The 9,656-nt window shown below is 44.4% G+C and overlaps 1 protein-coding gene across 2 annotated transcripts in view; it reads left to right on the top strand.

Annotated features, from left to right (window-relative positions):
- Positions 1-9,445, top strand: part of ARFGEF2 (ARF guanine nucleotide exchange factor 2) — an 89,200-nt gene extending 79,755 nt beyond the window's left edge. For both annotated transcript variants that reach the window (XM_081289291.1, XM_081289292.1), the window contains exons 36-39: positions 2,733-2,901; positions 4,244-4,382; positions 6,113-6,230; positions 7,342-9,445. In XM_081289291.1, the coding sequence (XP_081145417.1) occupies positions 2,733-2,901; positions 4,244-4,382; positions 6,113-6,230; positions 7,342-7,518 (603 nt within the window). In that variant the 3' untranslated portion in view covers positions 7,519-9,445. The remainder of the gene's footprint in view (positions 1-2,732; positions 2,902-4,243; positions 4,383-6,112; positions 6,231-7,341) is intronic.
- Positions 9,446-9,656: the final 211 nt, after the last annotated feature.

A 9,656-nucleotide genomic window follows, 5' to 3' on the forward strand; every position in this document is an offset into this window, starting at 1 on the left:
TGTTTTGTATATGCAGCTTTCTCTATAGAAGGGACTCTTGAAACAGGAGGAGGGTCCAGAAGTTGGACAGGAACCCCATGCCATGGGACATTATACCTTAACGTCCTCGGGGGCAGTAGACCCTGTGACTGGGGAGGTGGGCAGGGTGGAGACGGTGGGCAACACAAGTTCCTAGACCAGGCAGAGCAGCAGCCACCTCCCGGTCTACCCTGTTGCCACAGAGGAGGGGGCAGCTGCTGTACCACAGGCCCTCCACACCCAGGTCGGCCCTTTTTTAGGTGTGCAATCCCATGTTTTTTGCATATTTACAAGTTGTACAAACGTTGCCATTGTCTGATTTGAGGATATTTTGATCGCTGTAAGAAGAGATGCTGTGCACACCAGCAGTCCTGGCCAGTCCCTCTCCTTCCAGCCCCTGCTTGGCTGCTTTCTGTCTTGATGGATTTGCCTCTTCTGGACTTTCGGAACCATACAATCTGTGTCTGGCTTCCTACTTGGCAGAGTGTTTCTGGGTTCATTCACGTTACACAGTGTCCGTGTATCAGCACCTCATTCTTTTTTTTTTTTTTTTAAAGAGAGAGGGAGAGAGGGAGAGAGAGAGAGAGAGAAAATTTTAATATTTATTTTTTAGTATTTGGGGGACACAACATCTTTGTTTGTATGTGGTGCTGAGGATCGAAACCGGGCCGCACGCATGCCAGACGAGCGCGCTACCGCTTGAGCCACATCCCCAGCCCCAGCACCTCATTCTTTTATGTCTGGCTGGGCAACCAACCCTCCGTGTCTGTGCCACCTTTTGCTCATCAACTCATCAGTTAATAGACCTCTGGGTGGATTCCACTATGGTTGTTGCAAATGGTACCATCACGAGCACTGTGCACAAGTTCTCGTAAGACACGTGTGTCGGCCATGTTCTTTGCCTTTTTGAGAAATTGCCAGTTTGCTGTGCCGGCAACCACACCATTTACATCACCGACAGCAGTGTGTGAGGGTCTGTTTCTCCACATCCTCTCGGTGGTGGTTGTCGCCCTTTTAAAGTTTTGACCAGGGGCTGGGGATGTGGCTCAAGCGGTAGCGCGCTCGTCTGGCATGCGTGCTGCCCGGGTTCGATCCTCAGCACCACATACAAACAAAGATGTTGTGTCTGCCGAAAACTAAAAAATAAATATTAAAAATTCTCTCTCTCTCTCTCTCTCTCTCTCTCTCTCTCTTTCTCTTTTCAAAAAAAAAAAAAAAAAATTTATGACCAGAGCCGTCCTGGTGCATGTGGAATGGTGTCTCATTGTGGATGATTGGCATTGCCCTAATGACTAATGATGTCGGGCAACTTACATGGTTACTGGTCATCTCTGTATCTTTGAATGTCTACTCAAATCCTTTGCTCATTTTTAAACTTACCTCCTGTTGATTTTAAGTTTTTATATATGCTAACATAATAGTCCCTTGTCAGGTGTGTGATTTGCAACTATTTTCTCCCATTTCATGTGTTGTCTTTTCAATTTCTGGTGTCCTTTGAAGCACAAAAGTCTTTCACCTTATCTATTTTTCTTTAGTCCCTTGTGCTTTGGTGTCAGTTCTAAGAAAGCATTGCCTAATCAGAGTCACACTTGAGGCTGTGTTCTACACTTTTACAACTTTGGCTCTTTTAGATCTCTGATGCATTTAGCTCATCCTTGCTAATCATGGCAGGGATCCAGCTTTCTTCATCTGTGATGTTCAGTTGTCTCAACACCATTTATTGAAATGTCTGTTCTTTCCCCAGTGAATTTTCTTGGCACTTGGGTTAGAAACCACTTGATCTATAAACTGTAAGGTTTTGCTCCTGGCCTTTCCATCTGTTCTGTGGGTGCACCTCTGTCTGTATGCCATTACCATACTGTCCTGATTGCTGTTGCTTCCAAGTGAGTTTGCAGGTTGGGGAATGTGAGCTCTAATGTGGTGGTGGTCTTTTTCAAGATTGTTTGGGCTATGCTGGGTCACTTGCACTTTCATATGAATTTTAGAATCAGCTTGTCAGTGTCTGCAATGGAATCATCTGGGATCTTGATAAGGATTACATTGAACTTAACAGATCAATTTGGGAAGTATTGCACAGTCCATTTTTGTGACTCCTGGCTTATAAGGAAGATGAGTTTGTTTCTAGAAATATCAAGAAATTATTAAAAAAAAAAAACACCCTAATTATGTCTCAGATTTTAGGCAACATGTTCAATAAAATTTTTGAGCATTTCATCCATGTTTTGTAGTTTTTTTCTTTCACAGTTTAAAAATACAGTCATTGAGCTTACTGGTTATATATCATCTGACTGAAGGTCAGGATGTCCCTTGGATTTGCTTACCAGTTTCTATCTTTTGGTTACTGTGCTTTGAAACGCAAGCCTTTTTGTATATTTATTACACTTTGATTTTCTTATTTTTCACTTTCTTCATGCAATGAAAAAATACAACACTGTAGTGAAATATCTGTAGAGACACAACACTGCTGGTCATTCAATAAAGGCAGTACTGACAAAAACCAAAAAATTGGCGAGCCAGTCACCCGTCACTCAGTAGCACAGGACATGCCTTCGCCTACCTGTGAGCAAGCTCAGATGGAAATGGTTGGGGCATTGAGGACTAGAGGGCATCTTGCAAGAAGATCACCTTTGGACAGTTCGACTGCCTTTGTCCACTCTCACTGTGTCCAGAACCACTGCATGACTTCACTGAGTTCTTCTGTCATCTCTCTTCAGCAAGACACACTGGATGCAGATATCCACATCGCCACGGAGGATCAGGGCATGTACAAGTATATGTCTTCCCAGCACCTCTTCAAGCTCTTGGACTGCTTGCAGGAGTCCCATTCATTCTCAAAGGCCTTCAACTCCAACTATGAGCAGCGGACTGTCTTGTGGCGAGCAGGTGAGGCTACGCTGGTTACCAAACTAAAACATTAAAGCCTTCCAGATACTTCTGGTGTTTTAAATGTAGCTCAAATAATTTAGATATTTTTATGTTTGATATTGGGTAGATTTCATCCCAGTACCAAAACACTGCCTGGCACATGATAGGAAGTATTTGATGGAAAAACAAAATGAAAGTTGGAGAATTTAATTGCTCTTGGTGGTCATAAATTTTACATTAAAAGTTAATTATGACATGGGCTGGGACTGTAGCTCAGTGGCAGAGCACTTGCCTAGCATGCATTAGGTACTGGGTTTGATCCTCAGCACCACATAAAAATAAACAAATAAAATAAAGGCATTCTCTCCATGTACAACAACAACAAAAAAATTTGTTTAAATAGTTATGATATGAAAAGTGTGGTGTCTTAAGAAACAGTATTCATACAGTTTTCTGAGGCTTTAGAGTTTCTCTCTAAATCTTGCCTCCAAAAACAAACGCATTAATCCCAGGGTTAAAAAAAAATATATATATATATAAAATTTGTTGATAGACCTTTATTTTATTTATATGTTTATATGTGGTGCTGAGAATCGAACTCAGTACCTCACACATGCCAGGCAAGTGCACTACCACCGAGCCCCAGCCCCTAAATATATATATTAAACCCATTGCCCCCCCCCCGTGGTGAGATTCTCATTTTTTTGAATAGTCTCATTATTTGCGCAGAAGTGACACTTTTTTTTGTAATATTACCATTACTTAAAATTTCCCCAGATGCCTATTTTAATCCACAATTAAGGAGTGTCATTCTAAAATATCCAGGTGTTTTATGTCTTAGTCTGTAATGAGGTTTTGCTTTTAAGACTGGTGTGCACATGTCTCTTTGGCAGATTGGTATTACTTTGTTTAGAAAACTGTTTTTTGGGGTTTTTTAAACATTTTTGTCTTTTAGTTGTGGGTAGACACAATGCCTTTATTTTATTTTTATGTGGTGCTGAGGATCGAACCCAGTGCCTCACACATGCTATGCGAGCACTCTTTCTCTGAGCCACAGCCCCAGCCCTAGAAAACTCTTCTTATATGTGCTTTAGTGGGGCGGGGGCAGGGGTGTGGTTCTTCCAAGCTGTTACACTTGAAGAAGTAGCCAATGGTTTTACCATCAAACAAGCAAGGCAGGGTATTCCTACAGAGGACGACTTCTGGAGAGTCGTGACTGTTTTCATCCAAGATCACACCTGAGCTACACTGAGGCCGTGGGATGCTTCAGAATTTCCTAAAGGGAATAGCTGACCGGCGCTCACAGGATTCTCAGCATTGCCTTTTGTTTGCACTGCTTATATGACTGTCTGATCTCTAGGTTTTAAGGGCAAGTCAAAACCTAACCTTCTCAAACAAGAAACCAGCAGCCTGGCCTGTTGTCTGAGGATCCTGTTTCGGATGTATGTCGATGAGAACCGAAGGGATTCCTGGGGTGAAATACAGCAGCGACTTTTAACGTAAGAAGATTGGTTTCCCATTGCATTTGTATCTGTCATGTACAGAACACATGACACAGCACTGTGAATTGAAGAGCAGGGGAAAGATACCTATGGGCTGGTGTTCCCACACTCTGTCCTTCCGTTGGTGTCCTGAAGAGAGGTCAGGGCCTCCCCTGTTTCACTCACAGACCTCCCTCAGGCACAGAATCATGAGCAACAAGAAGCTCTGCAGCCTGAGTCTGCAGGCGGGAATGAGTTCCCAACTCTGGCTGGAGCCCTTTAGCTTTGGCCAGGTCAGTGCCCTCTTGGGACTAGGTCCTCTTTAGAGTTGTTGTCAGCCTACATCCCATCATTCCTCCTTTCCAAGAAAAATGAATCACATGGATACCAGGAGATGCCTAGTCGTTCAATGTAGATATGCACCTGTGGGGAGACAGTGGCACCCCAGAGAAAAAAGCCCAGACAGAAAAGTACAGTTTTGCAACCCACTTCCTGTCCATCAGCAAAATGATGATGTCTGCACCTCTTTGAACCCAAGGCCTTGTGCATGCAAAGCACACTCCACTGCCGGACACCCCCTGGCTCGCAGCCTCACTTTGCCTCTTTAAGATTTAAAAATGATGATGTGAAGCACTGGAACCGCAGGGTCGGTGATGCCCACAGTCCCATGCACAGCTGGTGGGGGTGCACAGTGACATGATCTTTCTGAAAAGCAGCGGGATTATATACCAAGAGCCCTAAAATGTTTACTCTCCTTGATTCAGTAGTTCTATTATTATAGAATCTCTTTATTTTAGAAATATGAACCAGGATTCCCACAGAGAATACTTACTGTAGGTGTAATTTAGGAAAAAAATTTAAACAATGGAATGAATAACTAAATTACAGTATAACCTCTGATGGGATACTTACAGCCAGTAAAAGTGAAATTTCTCAGGACTAGGGAAGGAGCTCAGTGGTAGAGCACTTGCCCAGCATGCATGAGGCCCTAGGTTCAATCCCTAGCACCAGACCCAAGGGAAAAACAAACAAACAGAAGTATGCCAAAATATTGTCATATATCCCTTAGAATGACAGAACTTTTTTTCTGTTTTATAATTTTTTGCTCCTGTCTAACTTTATGCATTTCCCAATTGTCTTACAATGAGAGTACCAACTAATAAGCTATTGCTGAAAAAAGAATTAATTAAAGAAAACACTATTGGTTCATTTCTTAAATCAAATCCAAAAGAAAATTACCTGTATAGGCTCATAAAAGTTTCCCTAAAGGAGATAAAGGGTCTTAATTTTCATAAAAAAAAAAAAAAAAGAGGGGGTCTGTTCTCGTGGACACCAAACACTGGTCAAACTAACTAATAAAGTGGATTCAAGCCATGACGGGGTTTTCTACCTCTAACATGCTAAAAAAAACTATATGTGCTTTGAGAGGAAAGACAATCATGTAATAAACTAAGAATAATCAGTTCTTGGGCTTATTGTGCTACAAGCATTGCCGGATCCCAGCCCTTGCCGGGTGCCAGCCAGAGCTGAGCTGTTTCTTGACAGGTATCTGTTCATCCCTGCAGCAACCCCTTAGGTTTGGTACAGTCACTTTCTCCCAGTTTGCAGCTGAAGAAACTAGGACTCAGTGATTTGCCCCTGAGGACACAGCCAGAGTGGGTGCTCAGGGAACACTCATTGCAGGCACTGGGGGGTCCTCCCAGCCGAGAGATGCTAACCAGGTGTGCGTCTCTCCTTTCTCACTCCAGTGTGTGCAGCGAAGCGCTGGCCTATTTCATCACGGTGAATTCTGAAAGCCATCGGGAGGCCTGGACAAGCCTCCTGTTGTTACTTCTAACCAAGACCCTCAAAATAAATGATGAAAAGGTACAATGAACAAGTGAACTCTGATAGCTCCTCTAGGATGGGAAGTTTGGGAGGCTTTGGGTTTTTTGTTTTGTTTTGTTTTGTGTGGTACTGGGGATTGAACCTAGGGCCACTTTACTACTGAGCCTCATCCACAGCCCTTTTTATTTTGAGACAGGGTCTCACTGAGTTGCTGCTGCTGGCCTCAAACTTGCCATCCTCCTGCCTCAGCCTCCCAAGCGTCTGGGGTTAGGGGTGTGCACCACTGTACCTGGCTGGGTGGCTTTTCATTCCGAATTGAAGTTGCTGTTTTCTGAATTCTCCCAGTAATGGCTACATAACCAACACCATTCTAGATGCACTGAGGGGAAATTAACTCATTACAAACCATTGATGCCTTCAGACAGAAGGGCTTTTTCTCTGGAAGAACCCCAGTTTAGAAAGGCTAAGGTTCAAGTCACATGTGTGGCTGTTGGGAACAGCACAGTGATTCTCAGTGCAGGAAGAGAGGGTTCAGATTGTGAGATCTTGGTTTAAACCTGGGAACCTGCTTTACAAAATGACAGGGCTGTTGACTTTTTGTAGCAAAACTATCCTAATACAATTAAAAGAAGTTAATTATAAGTGAGACATGGTGGTGCAACCTGTAATCCCAGCAGTTTGGGAGGTTGAGATAGGAGGATCACAGGTTTGAGACCAGTTGGGGCAATTTAGTGAGGCTCTGTCTCAAATTAAAATAAAAAGCCAGGCATGGTGGTGCAGCCTGTAATCTCAGTGGCTCAGGAGACTGAGGCAGGAGGATTATGGCTTCAAAGCCAGCCTCAGCAACTTACTGAGGCCCTAAACAACTCAGTGAGACCTGTCTCCAAATAAAATACGAAAAAGGGCTGGGGATGTGAGTAGTTGAGTGCCCCTGGGTTCAATTCCTGGTACCAAAAAAGGATACCCAATAGTTAAAATTTAATAATGCACTCAGTGGTAGAGCAGAGCATCCCTGGATTCAATCCCCAGTACCACAAACTAATAATAATAGTGATTGTTACATTAGTGTTATTAGAGTACTTTTACATCTTTGGTGCAAAAAAAGAAAAAGGCCCTATGTCTAATTTTCTCTCTTCTCTCCCACCTCAAGTTCAAAGCACATGCTTCAATGTACTATCCCTACTTGTGTGAGATTATGCAGTTTGACCTGATCCCTGAGCTCCGGGCAGTTCTGCGAAAGTTCTTCCTACGGATAGGTGTCGTGTATAAAATATGGATCCCGGAAGAGCCATCGCAGGTAGCACCGACACTGTCACCAGTGTGGTAGCCCTGACCCCTGCAGGCCACTGCTGCAGCTCTGCAGAACATCCGTCAAGCCACCTCTGACTGGCACAGCTTGTGAAGAGTCACACGGAAACGAGGAGCTGCCGTCTTGGGTCTCAGATGGCCTGGATAAGGATGGCCTCTCTGCTGGCCCTATCGAAGTCCCCAACTAAGGCTTGTGGCATTTCATTAAGTTGTTGTATACCCAGGTAGCACAGTTGGTGGGGATTCTGTTTCGTGGGTCATTCCATTTTACTGATCAAACTGTCAAATCTGTCACTGCAAATGCCATTGTTTCCTGGCCAAGTCCCATGACTGGCTGCCAATGTTTTGTCAGAGGAAGTCACTCTCCTTGAAAATACTGAACATAGTTGTATAGGTTCGTGACTATTAGAGAGTATGTTAATAAAATTTCTTGTAATGGCTAACGGCCACCTAAAATACGCTGGGTTCTTTGTTGTCGTTTGAGTGTGTCAGATAAGTCTGAGTGCTCTTGTCAGTGCCAGTCAGCTGTTGTTAGCTTAGTCTGGGGAAAGGTAGGAGAGGAGGGTTGTTTTTATGTTTTGTTTTGTGTCTGAGTGATTTTTTTAAAGTATTTTACAAAGAGATATTTGAAGATTTGATTGAAGGCAGAGTTTATTTAGAATTAAGAGCTTGCAAGGTTAAAAAAAATGTAGTGCCTCGTGGCTCTCTGTTTTAGTAACGTGGGGAGAAAAAGTCTTTAGGGAAAAAGTGAACAATTTAATGAAATGGTTGACCTTCCTTGGTGTAAGTATTTGTGGATGGGTGTTCAGTTAAAGTTTCCAGAATACATTGTCCATCTCACACACACTGAAATCTAATATATGAAGTAGTAATTGACCCAGAGTTCATTTATCTTTGAGTAAACCTTTTATTTTTACCTCAGGAGAGTGAGTGTACTGATGGTTCGTGTTGCTGCCTTGCACGGTCCTCATCAGAGGGACCTTGAGACAGAGGGACAGTAGCAGTGCATGAGAAGGGTTGCTGCCATGAGCTTCCTCAGCTGACATCTTGGTGGGACCAGAGCAGCTGGGGCCAGCACAGGTGAACTGGGACAGTGGCCGCAGGCGGCAGGCGCCTGGCACCAGCTGCTCTCCGTGAGGAGCTGCATGCCTCTGCGAGGAGAGCTTCCGGCTCCTCTGTGTACAGCATGGCGAGGGGGTCGAGCAGCGCCGTGGCAGGGGCAGCACTGAACTGTGAGAAGAGAACTCTGCTCACTCTCAGCCTGGGCAGCGTGGAGTGCAGAAGGGTCTCCAGCGTGGCCGGGGACATTCAGGTTTCCACCTGCACTCTAGTCCTGAAAATCGGGGTGTGTCGATGTCAACTCTGGTGCCTTAGAAGTTAGTTGTTTGGGAATCTTATCTGTAAAATCAGATATTTTTTCTTTGTAGAGAAGGATTTCTGGTGCTTTTGCTCATTACCGAGAGACCGATTTCTTAAGTTTCTTGTTGTTGTTTTTAGCAGCCTTGAGAAATGTCCTGACTTTGGCCGGCAGCACTCTTACCTACTTTTTTCTTTCCCAAAAAGTGTTTTGATTTCTCTACCAAAGAACAAAAGCAGGCCTAGGTTTTCACCTTGTTTTCGTCCGTAGGTAGGAGGAGCTGAGCAGTGGAGCAGGGAGGGACGGTGGGAGGTCTGCCTGTGCGGGGAGGCGTGAGCAGCACGGCTGACTGGTCCTGGGATCCGCTGCACCTTGATGCTGCACTTGGAAACCTGCGCCAGGCGGTGTTGCTCGTCACAACCTCCGCAAGTCACTTGTCCCCACTGACATCTGTGCTGAGGTGTAGGGGGAACCTGTGTGTTTGCTCCTCACTGTGTCCTGTCCACAGCTCCACCCCGACAGGTGGCTTTCCTTTCCTTCTGAGGCTCTCAGGTGGCATTTTGTTTGTCAGGATTTCTCCAGGGTCCTCCTGCCTCTCACAGGTCAGGAAATGTGTCATTGGGTTTTATGACTTGCTGAAACATTCAGGCTTGCATTTCTTTTCATTTAAAAGATTTGGGGGCTGGGGATACAGCTCACTTGTTAGAGTGCTTGCCTTGCGTGCACAAGGCCCTGGGTTCAATCCCCAGCACCACAAGAAAAAAAAATAAATTTTCAGAACGAATCCTTTAAATTGTACC

This window comes from Spermophilus citellus (genome assembly GCF_964194105.1).
Source record: "Spermophilus citellus genome assembly, chromosome: 4".
Classification (NCBI taxonomy): Eukaryota; Metazoa; Chordata; class Mammalia; order Rodentia; family Sciuridae; genus Spermophilus; species Spermophilus citellus.